General features: G+C 43.0%; 2 protein-coding genes across 3 annotated transcripts in view; one reads left to right on the top strand and one right to left on the bottom strand.

The window, feature by feature from the left end:
* Positions 1 to 16,376, bottom strand: part of SYN3 (synapsin III) — a 197,070-nt gene that overhangs the window by 87,400 nt on the left and 93,294 nt on the right. The window lies entirely within an intron of this gene.
* Positions 2,018 to 16,376, top strand: part of TIMP3 (TIMP metallopeptidase inhibitor 3) — a 38,511-nt gene continuing 24,152 nt past the window's right edge. Inside the window, exon 1 of the mRNA XM_061371809.1 lies at positions 2,018 to 2,304. Within this exon, the coding sequence (XP_061227793.1) occupies positions 2,181 to 2,304 (124 nt within the window). The 5' untranslated portion in view covers positions 2,018 to 2,180. The remainder of the gene's footprint in view (positions 2,305 to 16,376) is intronic.

Genomic DNA, 16,376 nt, shown 5'->3' on the forward strand with positions numbered 1-16,376 from the left:
GAAACATACTCAGAGGAGTTACTTGGCCAGAGAGTGAAGGGAGGTGGTGCTGGAGCTTTGATTATAATCTAGTTGTGTGTGGGCCAAACTCTCTCTTATTTACACCAGTGTCAAATTATGGAATAACTCCACTTCCCTCAGATATTGATCTGAGATGCTGATGGACCAGGTGTATCATGATATTTGTGATACCCAGCCTTTTACAACAACAAAAGAAAAATGAAAGTGCCAGACACACCTCATTTTTCTTCCATGTTACTCTGCTGAGATCAGTGAAGTTGTTGCATGTTTACACTCAGTGAGATTGAAATGACAGTCCAATCTGATGGATTGAACTTCAGCTGCAGTACCTTGAGCAGACAGTCCAAGTACCTAAAGAGCTTTTTTTTTTGCATGGAGTTTCTCATACAGCAATTTGGAACACAACAATTCGAACACTGACAGGACTAAATAAAATGTCCTGTTTAACACCCTGCTTCATGACCCGTTAGCACCCCCACACCACCTAATTTTTTCCGTGTGTTCATTAATACACATTCCTGAGAAGCTCTCATCACTATTATCCCTATTACACAGACTGGGATTTGAAGCATAGTGAGGCAAAGCTGTCACACAGGTTGTCTGTGTCACAGCAAGGGTAGGAATCTGCATTTCCCACTGCTAGCATTGTAACCCTGATCTCTACTAGCAACACCCATCTTGGAGCTTTTGTGCGCGCTCCAAATAAAAGCCTATGTTTCCATAAGACTGGAGGTTTTAGTTTTATGTGGACAGCATGATTAAAGAAAAGGTGTAGGCAGGCTGTGCTTCACCCAGATGGGGCAGAATTGTAAATCTAAAGACTTAGCTGACTATTTAGAAATTTAGGACAGCTGGTCCCTGGCCTTTAATACCAGCATAATTTATAACTAGACATGCTTAAGTCTTGTAAACCCCATGGAAAGTACTCTGACATTATATACACTGGTTTGATACTGTGATTAATCGCCCTCAGTCCCCTTTGCAGGATAATAAGGCTGTCTGTATCTTGCAGCTGGCAATCCCCTTCCTTACAGTCCCATCTCTTCTATAACATTTACATTTCTACAGCTGATACAAATTTACAGTTCCAAAAGAGGATAAGGGAAAACGAAACAAACAGGACTTTTCTGTAAATTCCACTAAAGCTGCTCTGCTAAAATATACTTTGAGATTAAACGTTGGGAGTGCCCGGGTAGATATGACACTGCTTTTGCCAGCTTGGTTTTAGCAGTTTATGACCCCTTTCTGACAGAGAGCCGTGAGAAGGGGAAGCAGTGGGTAATGATGTGACAAGAGAAGGAGCATTTGAGCAAGATTATACGCCCATGGCAGGCGGGTTGGAACTCGATGATCTTAAGGTCCTTTCTAACCCAAAACATTCTACGATTCTATTAAAACCTGCAGGATGCAGTCCTGCTTTCTCTAGTTCAGCTAGGTCTTCCCAGGAGAACAGCAAACCCCTCGCGTGTTTTCCAAGCCTCTTCGCACCTTGATGTGCGGAGCGAGCAGCCGAGGGTTCCGGCTGAAGGGGGACACACAGGCTCCTCAGGGCCAGACCCTTCCGGGCACTGACGGCTGCGGGACGGATACTCGCCAGTACAACTAGTTGTGAGAGTGCGGCGCCCGCACGCACACACCTCGGTGGCACCGTGACGGGACACTGCCTGGGACCGGGCACTTCTCCTCAGAGCCCCGGCTACCTGCGCCACCAGCCGCAGGACGTCCGCCCGTCCGCCCGCCCGCACTGAACCAAGCGGCGCTCCCCGCACTATTCCGTATAAGGCGCTGAAGCCGCGGCCCCGCCCCGTCCCGCTGGCCGCTCCCGCCGATGAGGTAATGCGGGGCTCCCATTGGTCCGGGGCGGCGGCGCCCCCGGAGTCCGAGAGGGCGCGATCCAGGCTATAACTCGGCTCACCGGCTCTCTGTGGTGCAGTGTGGCTCTGCGCGGCTCGGTGTTGCACGGTCTGCGGACTTGCTCTCCCTTCTGGCTTGCGCCTGAGCTAAGGCTGTGCTGCTGAGGCCAGCGAGACAGAGGGGTAGTGTGAGGAGGCAGGCGGTCACGGCGCGCGGGCTGTTAGGAGGTGAGAGTAAAGTGAGGCGAAGAGAAGCGCGGTTGCCCTCCTGCTCCGCAGAAGTGAGGAGGCACCCCGGGGGGCAACATGACGGCGTGGCTGAGCTTCCTCGTCGTGTTCCTCTGCAGCTGGAGCCTGCGGGACTTGGTGGTGGAGGCTTGCACTTGCGTCCCCATCCACCCGCAGGACGCGTTCTGCAACTCCGACATCGGTAAGTACCGCGGGTGGCGATTGCCGCCCCTCAGCCTCCCCTCAGCCTGAGGCGGCCCCGCCGGGGGACTCGGCACTTGTCCTGGCGCTCGCGTGTCTAGAGAGTTCCGCGGGACCCTGAGGGGTGCGGGCAGCAGTCGAGCTGTCACCACAAGCGAGCCTTCGTCCTGCAGATCACCCGATGGAAATGGAGGTGAGGTGGGTTAAACCTGTGAGGGGTGACCTGCCCTTTCAAGATGGGTAACGGCTCCGTAGCTGCTGTATATGCCTGGGTGGGGAGGTCTGTGATGGCTGACCACCTTATTTCTCCTGAGGCAGCAGGTCCTGTCCCATGGCACTGGTGCCAGCCTCTCCAATAAATAAATACTTGTAAGAAATAAGTAATAGTGAGAGTGGCTTGTTTCCTACAGCAAAACAAAAACACAATTGGAGGTGTGGGCAGGCAAAATTTCCTCCACAGCCTGGTGGCAATTACTAGGAGGCAGGATTAGGACAAGTTCTCCCAAGCTGGGATACTGCCTGTGGCGGCTGGTGTGGAAGGTGCAGCTCATGTGGACTGGTGGTGCTGCACCAGTCGCTTTGGGGAGGGCCGGGAAGCAGGCAGCAAGTGTCTTTTTGCGTGCTGTATCGTGATCTTTGCAGCTGTGGGAGGTGTGCAAACGTGCATGCTTTTTGGAAAGTTGAAACACTTTCGTTGGCTCCCTGCTGATGTTCTCTGCTGTGGATTTTAACATCCCTAGGGGTCTTTACTACACTATCTTTATGGGACAAGAGTTCTCAGAATCTCTGAGGAGGAGGTAGTGGAGAGTCTGGTCTCAGATTGCTTGGGTTGTTTGTAGCCAAGGGTGGTTAACCAAATATGATTGCTGCTTGGTAAGTGTCCAGTAAGAAAGTGTCTGAAATTAATTAGTGGTGTCTTTTGAGTTAATATGACACATGTCTACATAACAGTAAATAAAGGCTGTCACTTCAGCAGTTGTGAGCGGGCTGCATGAGTGAAGGTCTTGCACCTCTCTAGGCTGTCTTGGTAGCACAGTGTAAAAGGGGTTGGGGGACTTTGCATTGCTGGTACCTACACAGTACTGATTCTTAGCAGAGTCTGCAAAGAAATTCTTCTGGCAACTGCTGTGGAAGTCAACTAGAAAATAATTCTCACAGCAGCAGAACACCCATTGCTATGAACCCTGCCAGTGGCTCTTTCAAGTTAGCCAAGCTTACTGGCAAAAAAACCTCCCTCTTCCTTTAACTCTTGTACAGAAACTGCAGGTATGCCTGGGTATTCATGTCTAGCTTATAGAGTCTTAAATGCTAAGAAAAACAATATATGTTTAAAGTGCTGGGAAAGCTACTGTTTGCTTCAGTGATGATACCCTGGAAAATGTTTATAAAATATACTTGGGAATTCTCCCAGGAAACTGCAGTATTCAAAGTTCTGTTACTGTTTTCATAGTTTGGATCAATAAGCATGCCACCAAAGTGGCAACTGCTGCAGAGATTGTCTTTTCTGTGAAAGTCAGGCTGGGAAACTATTTTCCACAGCTGAAGCTGATGACAGCATGTGGCCTTCATTAGATCAATTTTGGGCAAAGGTCTACTTTCTTGCTTTAATTAGGTCATGTTATACTAGATTAAGGGTAGGCTTTTGTTTAATCCAACTTCTTAAAATGGTGTTAAATACGTAATGTGTACACACTAACAATATATTTTTGCTAGACACAAGTAACCAGAAGTGTGGTAAATTATGATGTTTCATGTAACAGTGCTCTTAAACTTCAAGATGCAAAGTTTTTTTGTTTTCTACTCTGATTTCTGGTTGAGTTCAAAGTCATCACCTTCATCTCTTCTTTTTCTCTTCTGGATGCTTCATTATATCTCATGCCTTGGCTTTGTCCTGAGACATAGTAGTTTAAAAAGTTGATGTCAGTGGGGCTATCATACCTTCAGACATCATGGCAAAGCAGGAGAAGGATGAGGGGAAAGAGCAACTCATTCTAGTAGATGACTGAAATGCAAGTTTGGTTAAGACCACAGCTGTGTGATGGGTTGAAGCAAAAGTATATGCTTACATTTGCTAGAACTGTCTGGAAAATGTGATGTTTCTGCAGGCTGATTTTAGTAGATGCTGTCATGTCCCTCGTGCTGAAAGGGCAAAAAGCATGCTAAAGCATTCTGGCTCTGGAGGAGTTAATCATCTCCATGGAAACTGATGGCAGTGTACTAATGCAGTGTTTAGACAGACTAAACTACACGCTGGGTTATAAAACACATTGTGGGGAAGAAAGGGACTTGGCAGCAAGTTTTCATCGCTCTTGAAACTCCTGACAAAATACCAGCTCAAAAGGGAGGAGTCAGTGCAGTAAGAGCTGGAGTAAAAGAGCTTTTTTTAAAATAGCTCCTAAAACAATACAAGAAATTAACTAGCTAGGTGGCAGCCTAGGAGTGGCTTTTCATCTTCAGAAGCACTGGATTTTGAAGGAGAAAACTTTTAGGAGTGTAAGACAAATTCTTAGTGTTGATCTTTCATGCCTGGCCAGTGAAGTCCTGCTCTCAGGTTTGTTCTCCTTTAATCTGATCTCACTAGACATTTAATTTTTGATCTTTGTGTGGCTCCTTTCTTATATGACCTCCCAGCTCTGCAGTCATTAGAAGATTTTAATCTTTATAGAAACAGATGGTCAAATAACCCATTAGAAAGAGAAGGGTTTCAAAATGTACCTCATTTGAAAGTGAAGGTTCTCTTCTAAAGGAAGCTTGGACTCCATATGCAACAGTATCTTTTTATTATTATTAACTAAGAAGGGTGGGGGGAAGAGTAGCTACTGCCAGACTGGTCACAAGGGGTCTTTTTACTCAGTCTGAGCATTCCAGCCTGATGAATGGAGCAAAAGTGAAGGGGTGTGTCTCATCTGGCTGTCTGAGGTCAATCAATAATAAAATTGATGTTTTAACTCTTGGCTTGCTTTCTTTAACTGGATCAATAAGTGCCAGAAGAGGCAGTACAATAATCAGACAAATAGGAAAACAAACAGCAATTGCTAGGGGTTGCTATTTGAATTTTGCTTCTTCCACTCCCACCCCCTGCCTATGACCCCTTCCAGATGTGAATATTTTTCTTTTGTTTGAATTAAGAGACCTTTTGAAAGAACAGACACCAGGCATGCTTTGTTCCATTGTGACAAAGCTGTGACATTTCCATCTGGACATAGCTGACATGAAAAGGGCTTGTTTGTCCTTTTTTTGTAGGAGCAGCAGGAACTTTTGAGCTGGCCCCCTCTCCCTCACCTCCCCTTTAAAAACAAAACAAAAACTGAAACAAACAAACCAAAAAAGAAGAGGAAAAATACATGGAATTACCGGACTTTTGTCAAACTAGTCTGCAAGTGATAAAGAAGTACTTTGTCCACTCCACACCTATCTTGCTTTCATCTTGTGCATGTACTTCATAAAATAGCTATGGCACTGCTAGCTGTCTCTTTCCTAAGTTCAAAGGAGCTCAAAATAACACTTCCTGGTAGAGTTTGTGTTGGGGGAAGAAGTATCTGTTTCTGTAAGGATGATGGTAGGTATTGCACCTTGCTGTTCTAAATAACCTTACTCTTGGTGAGCTAGAGTTGGCAAGCTCTGGGGAGGTGAAGATAAGCCAAGAGATCCTTGGTGCCAAGGAAGCCAGCCATTCCTTCATCCTGCTGATCACAACACCTGCAGTGGCCTCCTTTGAACTGAGAATGTGATATAAGAAGAGCAGAAAATGGTGGACAGGGAGGAAGCTCATGAATTTGTTTGGCCCAAAGTCTAAGCAGCTAATTGAAAGCCTGCCCTTTGTCTTTCACTGGTTTTCTTGAATTGATCATTCCACCTTCTCACTAGTTACATGTATCTCTTTAGCTTACAACTTGATCATACATGAGATTTTGACATGCATTCTTTGCCTTGACATGACCTCTGTAGTGAGGTCACATTGGATGCTTTATCCTTTAAGGCAGACAAATAAGGTCTGCCAAATTAATTTTAAAGCTACAGTAAACCAGCTTCCATTAATTATTATGCCAATCTTTTTAGTTGAGATGAATTTGAAACAAATTTTTGGGCTGCATGTCATAGTAATGGTTGCAAAAGCATTGTATCTCTACTTTGGAATCTGACTTTTATTGAGGAAGTAATGTGGTTTTGTTTTCAGACTGGACTTCCCTTTGAGGCATTTTAGAAGCAGGAAATCTGAGAAGTATCCTATAAATAAAAGGGTACTGTGAATTCCATTTTACATGAGAAGAAATTGGGGAGATTTGTTAAACTTTTAACTTCTAATGTCCATGGTAAAAGCTGTGGTGAAAGAGCATGTTCCTTGTGCCTGGTCATGTCTTCTGTCAAGAATATGGCCATTCTGAACTGAATTTCCCTATTTAATAGAAGTGTAAATAGAAGTTGCTTATTTAATCGATTTTTGTTGGTTATTTGCAATTAAAGTGCACAGCAGATAAGAGAGATCACCTTGTGGGATTTGGAATTTGCCACTTCTCCAAATGTATGTATTAATAAAAAATATGGTGGAAAATACTGTTTGGAAGATGTAGTGCAGAATGTTGCATAAAGCTCCTTTGTTATCTTGCTACTGTTGCATATGCTTACCCGAGATTTCCTGAAGGAAGTAACTCCAGCAAGACCTCTGAGCCAGTGGAGAGCCAGATGTTCTAACCTTGAGCTTTAGAGCTCCTTGCTTTATGTTGACATTTCTTTTGTTCTCGTTTTCACTGACTTTCCACCTGTTTTTGAGAATTCTCTACTTGCCAACTGCTCCCTTAATGTTTCTGGGAAGAAGCGGGCTGAGGGGAACATAGTCATGTACAGCCATATACAGTAATAGCATTTTAAGTTTTCATTTTGAGTTGGGAAGGGCCTGCTCTGTTCATGGGTGTTTTTCAGGATAAGCAGATTTGGTTGCTTTACCATAGGAGAGGTCATTAGTGAACTCGGGTTTCTAAGACACTAAATACAGTTAATCCTGCCCTTTCCGAGTCTCTTAGATATGGCAACTAGATAGGCATCTGATGAAATGGATGTCTGTACTCATGCATGACCCACTGACAGTCATGGTGGGTGGGACTGAGAATCTTTAGTAGGAGTGCTCAGTGAGTCACCTTGGTCTTAATACTTAAGCTATTAAGATGAACACTTAGTTTTTTGATGTCATGATGTTGTCAGAAGTCATATTTCTTTTCCCTCACAGCTCCAGCTCCAGTACCATGTGGTGCTCTTAAGTAGCCCAACCAAGCAAGTATTACAGAAGAAAGGAGCCCATTTGGTCTGGGCAGGAGGTCTTGTCATTAAATGAAACTTCCTTTGGATGCTCTCTGGCAGTTCTTAAGATCTGGTAAACCTGAGAGGACAGCTTGGTTTGAGTTGGCAGGGAAGGCCAAGGAAGGCTGTGCTTGCCAGTTCTGAACCAAATGAAACTGAGACTCATTTCAGTCCTAATAATGTCTGCAGTGCATGTGATTTAGTCTCCTTTTAATTATGAGGCTTGTGTTTAGGGTTTTTGATCCAGGATGAAGAGGGTTTTGCTCTGATGTATTACTTACATCTTTAGACTTTCAAGGTATGATTCTTGTCTTTCATGTGATGTTATAAATTGGAAGCAACTTAAATGATACTGTTGAAACGATAGGAGCATAAAAGATGAGAGGAAATTTGGCCTTCCAGTACCAATTCGTTAAGCAAGTGCAGAGTTCATTAAACTAAAAGGCCTACTGTACCTCAACTCAACCTCTTAAGAACCTCCATATGACACTTGAAATTTTACTAGTGTAACTTTATTGGACTGTTACTGCTCTTTAAGTTAACTGCACCTTACATAGATTTCTCTGAGACAAGGTTGAGCAAAGTACTGACTACATTTGCAACTATCTTGATTTTTTCCTCAGCTTTGTGGCACTGAACACTCATTGCAAATCGAACTGAAGATCAACTTCCTCGACAACCCTCTGTGTCTAAGTATTCAGGGCGCAGAGAAGGGAGACACTGCTGGGGCTGTATTAAAACCCAGAGCTCTTCCTCTAGAGCAGGTAGCTGAAAGAGCATGCCAAAATTATCAGTGCTCTGCCCACCAGTGACCCTGCTACCAATGTTATTTGCCTAAAGTGGGCTAGATTCTTATTTAAAGCTAGGGTTAAACTTTATTTGCTTTGGAATAACAGGCTGGTGCTGGGCCTGAGGTAAATTGGACCAAGGTGGGTTCAGTGGATTTACAACCTCTTACATTAGATCTAAAATCTGTCCCAGTTATCAATATAGAACAGAAATACGGGACCAGCCTCATTAACTTGTGTAAAGCAGGTGCAGTGCCTCTGGTCTTAGCAGTGTTTCACCATCTTTTAGCAGAGTTGGATTTGACTTGATGGTTTTGGGTTTCTAAAAAGACTGTTACAAACACTAGAAAACTTAAAACTATCGTTAAAAAAAATTAACCTTTTACTCTAATGTGTAGTTCCCTTGAGTGACCAGAGTGAAGATTTAGTCCATTAACTGACAGTGTCTAATAGCATAAAAATGCAAGTAGTTTTACACAACCCTGTTTATTTTATTTATTCAGTGCTGCTGCCAGCTAGAAAAGATTCTGAGAGTCTTTTGGAAACAAGATAGAAGTCTCTTGAGTTGTGTGCTGCTAAAATAAATGTTGACTATGAATAGTCCAAATTCCTGCTAGTGTTTATGTAAGACCTTTCCAAAGGGCAACTTCAGCCCTTAGAAACAGTGTATACAGACAGTAAAACTCAAGTTAAATAGCAGAGGCATGCTTATGCAAAAAATAACATGATCCCTTATCGAATACCTGCTATGGTTTGCCTCAGATGTAGAACCTCATTTTTATTTTGGGAAGAAAGTAGGAGATTTTGGGTGTTTCTCCTGAGACTGCAATGCAACAAGAACTGGCAGAAAGCAGTGCCTGGGGAAAATGTCAGGGAGGCCATTGTCAACTTGGGGATAAGGTCTTTGGGCAGTGCTAGTGGGGAACTAGTGTTCTGTGTCTGTGGGCTCAGCTGTGAAAACTTTAGTCATGTTACAAGTGGGAGAAGAAGATGATCAGAGCAATTTAGTGGGAAACTTCTCATGGGAGAAGGTATTTAGGAGCTGTAGAAGTGGTAAAGGCCCTTCAAAGGCTAGTCTTAGAATATGAGAAGGAGATAAGGTTTACTGAAGAAGGAAGAGATGCTCTATGGAAGCATTGATAAACAGCTAGATATAAGTGGTTAAGCTAAGAAGAATCATTAGCTGTGACATGTGTTAAGCCATACCATCTGAAACAATGGGGGGCATGCGTAAGGTATTCATCCAGGAAAGTGAATGGGTGCTGTGGCTTCAGGGGAAACATAAGTAGGAGAACCTGCATAAAACTGTATGATGTTCTACTGATTGATCTCTAACAGCCTGTAGAATGCTTATTTATGACTGGCAATCGAGGCTTAGGCGTGGGAAAAAACTGGCTGGGTGGACTTGCCATAAACAGAGCACACGCACTTTACTCCATCTGGACACTAGCCAAGTTGTTGCCTTCCTTCATTCAGATGAATGCAAAATTCCTTCAAATAGCCCTTCAAGAAGTGCAGGTTGCATGCGTATGTGAGCAGGGCTTGGGCTTCTTTTATTTCTGCCAGGTGAGTTGAAGGAAGTTACATCTTCCTTAGTTACCCATCTGTTGTTAAAGTGTCATAGCACTGGAATCTTGCTGGTTCTTAAGAGGTTAGAGCTAATTTATTGGGGAGGGAAAGAAAGGTATGTGAAAGGGTCTAAGGGTGGAAAAAAAGACCACATAGATTTTTTTTTTTTTTTTTCCCTTCTTAATTCCTTAAATTTGACACGAAAAGGCCCAGGTTTCTGCTGGCCTGCATGATCACTGGTACTTCAGCAAAACAGTAATTGCACCAAATTTGCACGATGCTTGCACAGATAGTAGTGGTTACACCAGCTGCAACAGCATTGCACATTATTACTTCTTACTTCCTGGTGGTTCATTAAAAATACTACTAAAAGAATCCCGCAACAGCACATAGGAAACAGGAGTACTTTTGTTCTGAAGAGCCATGTTCAAACCCAAACTCCTGCTGGCCTGGACTGAAGTACATGAATTTTAACACCCTCATGCTGTATTGTAATTACAGTATGGGGACTTCAATATCTGTTTCCTTTTCTCCATGTTTCCCTCAGTATTGGGTGTTACTGCAGTGCAGCTTGCAGGGAGGCCTCCAGGCATTATGTTAATCATCTATAGAAGAGCACTGGAGCATTTGTTCAGACAACAAGTTCACTCTCTCATGCTCACTGAATACATGAACAAGCAAAGATCTTGCTCGTCTGACTTGTAATCAGCTCTCTCAAATTTCCTGAATCAGTGGTAGATAGAAAGCTCTCCCCCTAGTGAGGAGGTTTTGTTGTTGGTCTCCAAACAGTTAAAATATAAGGGAAAAAAAATGTGCTTGCTTGTACCAAGACAGGAAAACCACAAAATGGAAAACTTCCACTTGACTTTGAAAGACAGGAAATGGCTGGTGTTGGAAAGGCAGCAGGTAGAGAGACCCAGAGGATATCTGTAGAAAGCCAGCTATTCTCCAGATACTTCTCCTTCAGCTCCAGGTTCTTTTTGGGGAAGGAGTTCCAGGATGGCTCCTCTGTTCCAAGCCCTTTATATGCTTTCCAAACACCCACCCCAGTTTCCTACTTCCTGCCTTTTCCTGCTATAAATATCCTGCCTGTTTTTTGTAGGTCCAGAGAAATGGACATTACAGATTAAAGGGGATTGAGGTGACACTGTGAAGCAGCCTTTAGAGCAGCTCTTGTGAAGTGCCCAATTCCTCTGCTTTAACTTGTGAAGTGTGAGGTTGCTGAGTCACCTGCTTTAAATTTCCCTGGGAAAATGGAGGGAGTCCTTTAAGAATGAAACAGTCTCTCTGTTTATCGTACCTCTGGTCTGGGATACATGGGCCTGTTTCTAAGTAAACAGTTTCCTCAATAAATAATACGCTGCACATGGCACAGAGCTAAAAAACTGAAAAACTTCTGGTATTTGGGAGATGGGAGGGTGAGGAAAAGAGGTTTAAGAAGGAACTGGAGACACTAGTTGAGTGTGACACTACAGGCAAGAGTATAGCACTTGCAATAATGAATACATTAAATGCATTGGTGATGAGGATCAGACCAAGAGGAAGAAAACAGCGAAGTGACCCCTGGGGCACTTAAGTAGCTATCATGTACAGTACTTCAATAGCCACAAAACACAGGGTTCTTCCCTTAGCATCCCACAGGGCAAAAATCGCAACCCAGAGAAGCGTGGGAAGACAAGAATGGCAGTTCCTGTGCAAGAGCCTCAGTATTGCTGAGGATTATGCTGGGGGAATGGGCAAGATGAATTCTTAAGCCCTTTGTTTTACTTCTCTAAATATGAGGAGCAGCACCTGACCCTTGTTCTTATTTTCCTTTTTTATTTTTTTTCTTTTATTTTTTCCAAGGGGGTGGGGGATTAAGGATTTAGTTGGTTATTTAGAGGATCAAGATAAAAAGGAGACTTCAGTAAGTCTGTTTCCGTCTTCTCTACAGACAGTATATTTCAATAGAATTAAGCAGCTGTCCTGCTTTTCCCCCACTATGCAACAATTTGCAGTTTTACAGAGTCACAGAAATAGAAGAGTCTACAGTATCAAACCAAATTCCTAGGTGGCATTTCAAGAGATCCCAAATTATCACAGGAAGGTTTTAATGGAATATTACCCATTCAGAAAGGACCTTAACTAGACGTGGCAAATAGCCAATGACTCTTAGAAGTATGTTGCCTTTAACACCTTTGCTTTGGAACAAGCACCCTGCAGCCGAACCTGTGATGGTTAGTCATATACATCATCCAGCTAGGCTGGAGTTCCGATGCTGATGCTTCCAGAAGCCTGATGTGGGATAGTCTTAACTTTCCCATAGCCCTGTTTTGTTTGCTGTCATCCTAATTCCTCATAGTTAGAGACTGATTCAAACCCTGCAGTTTTAAGTTCCTTCCAAAACTCTTTAAAGGGACTTGTTACTTTAACTCTAGAGACTTTTTTTTTTTTTTTTTTTAAATCAGTAGCAATGTCTAATCTACCTCCCATGTGCAGCTATCTCTTGAATTTCCGAGTGTATTCTGGTTTACTCTTCTTCTGTTTGTCTGGGAGGCCAACAGGATGGGAATCATGTATTTACTCATACTTTATTCTGAGGATTCTCCTGAGGCCAAATAATTACACGACTATAAAGATAGGACTAATAAATTCTTGTATTACAGACCCCTGCATCCCTCTGTGTTGTGTGATTTAGTAGGACCCTGCTTGATCCTAAGGAGACTTGTGCCTTCCAATAGTCTGACACTTGGAGAAAACAGCAAGCTAACTGGGAAGCAGGCCTTTACATGCCGTTATTCCAAGGCCATGTTTAAACTGGTTGAAGAAATAGTGTCGACTGAAAGAAACGTACAGCACCTGTGTGTTTGGCTGGATGGGAAACAAAGCTTTCACTACTACCGGAAAGTTTTCAAGCCAATAGGTTCCTTCCTGTCAGTGCAAGATCTCATGTTTGTTTCTGAATGCCCTTCTCTCATACCGATTTCCTCCAGTGCTAATGGCTGTTGGAAGAGGTAGGGCAAAGGAAAGCACTGAGTCTTTCTTTCCCTCGTGTCTCAGAAACTGTTTTCCTGTTTGTCTTTTATGCAGTATGGCAGCTTGGGCCATTGACGTAAACTTTGTCCTTTTGTGCTGTTCAAAGCAACTCTCTTCTGAATTTGACAACATTGCCACACACATCCTGACTAGGCTGGACAGGAGAGCGAGCAGAACAGGATCTTAGGGTGATAGTCGCCTTGGCACACTTGGGGGTTCATGGTTTTTATTCAGGCTCCGTATTTGTTCATCAAGCCATCATGAGGTCAGCACATGGCAGGGTTCCTTCTAGTGTATATATCTCAATATATGTGTGGACCAAGGAAAGATTGATCAAAACTGTTATTGTGGTGGTGTTTTGAGGCAGCACCACCAGGTTATGCCATAGAAAAATATGGAAAAGGCAGGTTTTGTTCAAAAAATTACCCAGAGTCCTGAATGGGAGAGAAAAAATATGGAGATGAGCTGTGAAAGAGGGGCTACTTTAGCCCACTTGGATGTCCTTCTCTGATGAAATCTATCAGAGCTCACAGCAGCCATCATCACTTGGGAAATCAGAACGAAAGTGCTGATGCATGTTGTTTCCCCACTGAATTTTGTACTATATCTCTTTTATTCCTCATGAGGCCATCCCTGCTACAGTTGCTGCAACAGCTGTATTGTCATAAATGCATTTAAATTTAGTAAGTTGGATAACGAGTGTATGCTGGAATCAATGGAGCTATAATGGTTGAAATAGTAATAAGAGATAACCTTGTTTCTGTATTCCCAGAGAAATTTCCTTTGGCAAAGACCGAGCACTGAATGGAACTTACACGCTTATGAGCTAGCTACATATTCGCCTGCCAATTTAATAGCAAAGGCAAGCAGAATCTGAGTTCCTTTTGCAGAAACTATGTTTTGGTGAAATTTTACTATGATGACAGTGGTTTTAGCCCCATTTTGGTTTTAGAATGTATTGCCAGCAAAGCTACAGCTGACAGGACCAGGCAATGCCAGTTTGCTTTCTGTAGAAGCAGTAATGCTTCAACTATACAAGGTTGTATTTCTTCCCTGCCCTGTTTGAAAGGTGGCAGGGGAATCCTTACTTGTTGCAGTGCATTTTGAGTAAAATCCCTTGCCAGAAAACATTCCTGCAAGCTGTGGCAATGAAAATGTAATCTGTGGCTGTTTTGCATAGTTGGAGAGTTTGTTGGTTTTGTTTCTGAGCCAATTTGTGACTCTTTGAGGCTAGTGTGGCTCCAAAACTTATTAACAGCAGTCCTTGTCATTTTAGAGGTTTTATTTTTTCATTATTATTCACACATGCTCATTTCTGTATTTGCTAATATGCACTTGCACTTCCTCAGCTTCCTTGCTTGTGGAAGGAAACCATGCACTAATAGCCTGGTTTTGTTAACTGGGGTTCTGCTTATCCCACAGAATGTTAGAAGTGGACATGAAACTATACATTGGTCAGCCACACCTCTGATTTTTCTGAGGAAAAAAAAGCCATGTGACTGTTTTTAGTTGGTGTATTAAGTGTGAAATGAAGCAGTTCCAAGGGGATGAACAACTGCTATTCATATGGACTGGCTTTGTGCTTCTGTCTTCTCCACAGAGCTACAGCAGTTCAGTGTTCTTGACTCAAAGTGTTTCCCTTGGGGTGGTGGAAAATCAGAGCCCAACAAGGCTGTTAAAAATCCAGGCTTAGACGTGTGCCTCGTGTGTGCGTGTGTGTACATCTTGCAGTTCAGTGATGACCCTGCTGACTTCTTGAACTTTTAATGACAATGCAGCTGTCTGTTCATGGTGCTAATTAACCCTAAAGCTGATTCCCCCCCTCCCTGTCTTTATCCATTCTGTGAATGAGATGTGAAAACAAGAAGACGACTTTTCCCGTGCCCTCAGGGCTGTCTGAACCTGGCAGCAGTGACCCTGCTTGAGTAGAAGTGAAAGAGCTGCTGCGCAATGGCCTATGCTCCTTTTTTAATAGGTTATTAAAATTCCACCTTCTCTCCCTCCCTCCAGTCCTGTTACAGTTTGGAGCAATGGCACTTTGGGGAAAACAGCTGCAGGACTAACTTCTCTTTCGGCAAGGCAGAGACAGCTGTTCAGTTCGTAAGTCTGGGGATTCCACCACTACTTTTTTAGGGCCTGATCCCGCTCCAGTTAAAATCAGTGGAAAGATTCCCACTGGGTTCAACAGGCAGTTAAAGGAAGCAGCTTCAGGAAGCAGCCTGCAATCAAACAATACTGCTTCAAAATGTTGGAAACAGCTAAAAAGGAAAAAGCGAGTAGGAAGGCATTTGTCATAGAGTTGACTTGCTGACTTGCCTGCAGTCTCAAAGTACAAGTGCTCAGTAGGCCAATGTTTTACTTGAGGAACAGGTTAAATTAGTGTGTTTGCGGTATCCTAAGTCACTTTTTAAAGATGGCTGTAGTATGTCTGTTCATTTACAGTCTGCGGTGTTGACAGACTTTTATTGGCACAGTAAGTTAAAGGACTGATCTCTGATGTTGAATGCTTAGTTCAGATAACCCTTTGAGATCACAGGGAATAATGGCTTACTTTTTGATGTTATTCCAGTTCTCACCACCTGCAGCTCTCATTGGTTTGAATGTACTCACTGCTTCTGAGAAATGAGAGGAAAAATGGAATTTACTTTTGCTTCTGTTGTTAGAGCTTCTTATTGTCAGTTCTGATTTATACAGTGAGAAAGAAGTCTAGAAACTTGCTGGAGAGGGTCAGAATTTCTGTTCCATAGAGAATTTTGAAATGCTGGAAATTTATCCAATCTGAAATGTGAGGGTAAATCTGAAAATATCAGTCTTCTGCGTGGAATCTTCTGGGAAAAGTGATTCTGATGCATCTAATGTTTGGAAGGCTTTATTCAAAATGTGCATTTTGAACAAAGATGTCATTTCACATCAGCATTTAGACTTCAAGTGCAGTTGAAGCGAAATGCTGATTCAGGATGAAAATAGGTCTCAGTTTTTCTGAGAAGACAAATAAAACCTAATTTCAATGCAGTTAATGCTTTCCTTTGAAATTTGTCACTTAAATAAAATCATGTTTCCTGACAGGAAACAGTATTTCACAAAACGTTTCTACCAGTGCTATCCTTGACGGTTTAACAGTAACAGCCTCTCCTTGTTGAAGTTCTGATTTTGATTTGGTTACACACTACCTCTCAAGCTGGGAGAGAATGCAGTTCACAAGTCCTCTGGGATTTATAGTTAGCTTGTTTGAAATGCTGAGAATTCCATTTAAAACACAAATCCACATATCATTCACTTGCTCCAGTCCTTGGCAATGGGCAGTTCTCTTTGGCTTTGCTATAATAATGAACAAACAAGTTTGTGGTTGTAGTACTGCTGCCACTGGACTGAGACAAGGTATTTCCCCTTGTGTTTATGTTAGTTC

The sequence above is a fragment of the Neopsephotus bourkii genome, unplaced genomic scaffold (assembly GCF_033783945.1).
Source record: "Neopsephotus bourkii isolate Nb327-2 ecotype Australia unplaced genomic scaffold, CSIRO-AGI_Nbou_v1 NB_1589, whole genome shotgun sequence".
Taxonomy (NCBI): domain Eukaryota; kingdom Metazoa; phylum Chordata; class Aves; order Psittaciformes; family Psittacidae; genus Neopsephotus; species Neopsephotus bourkii.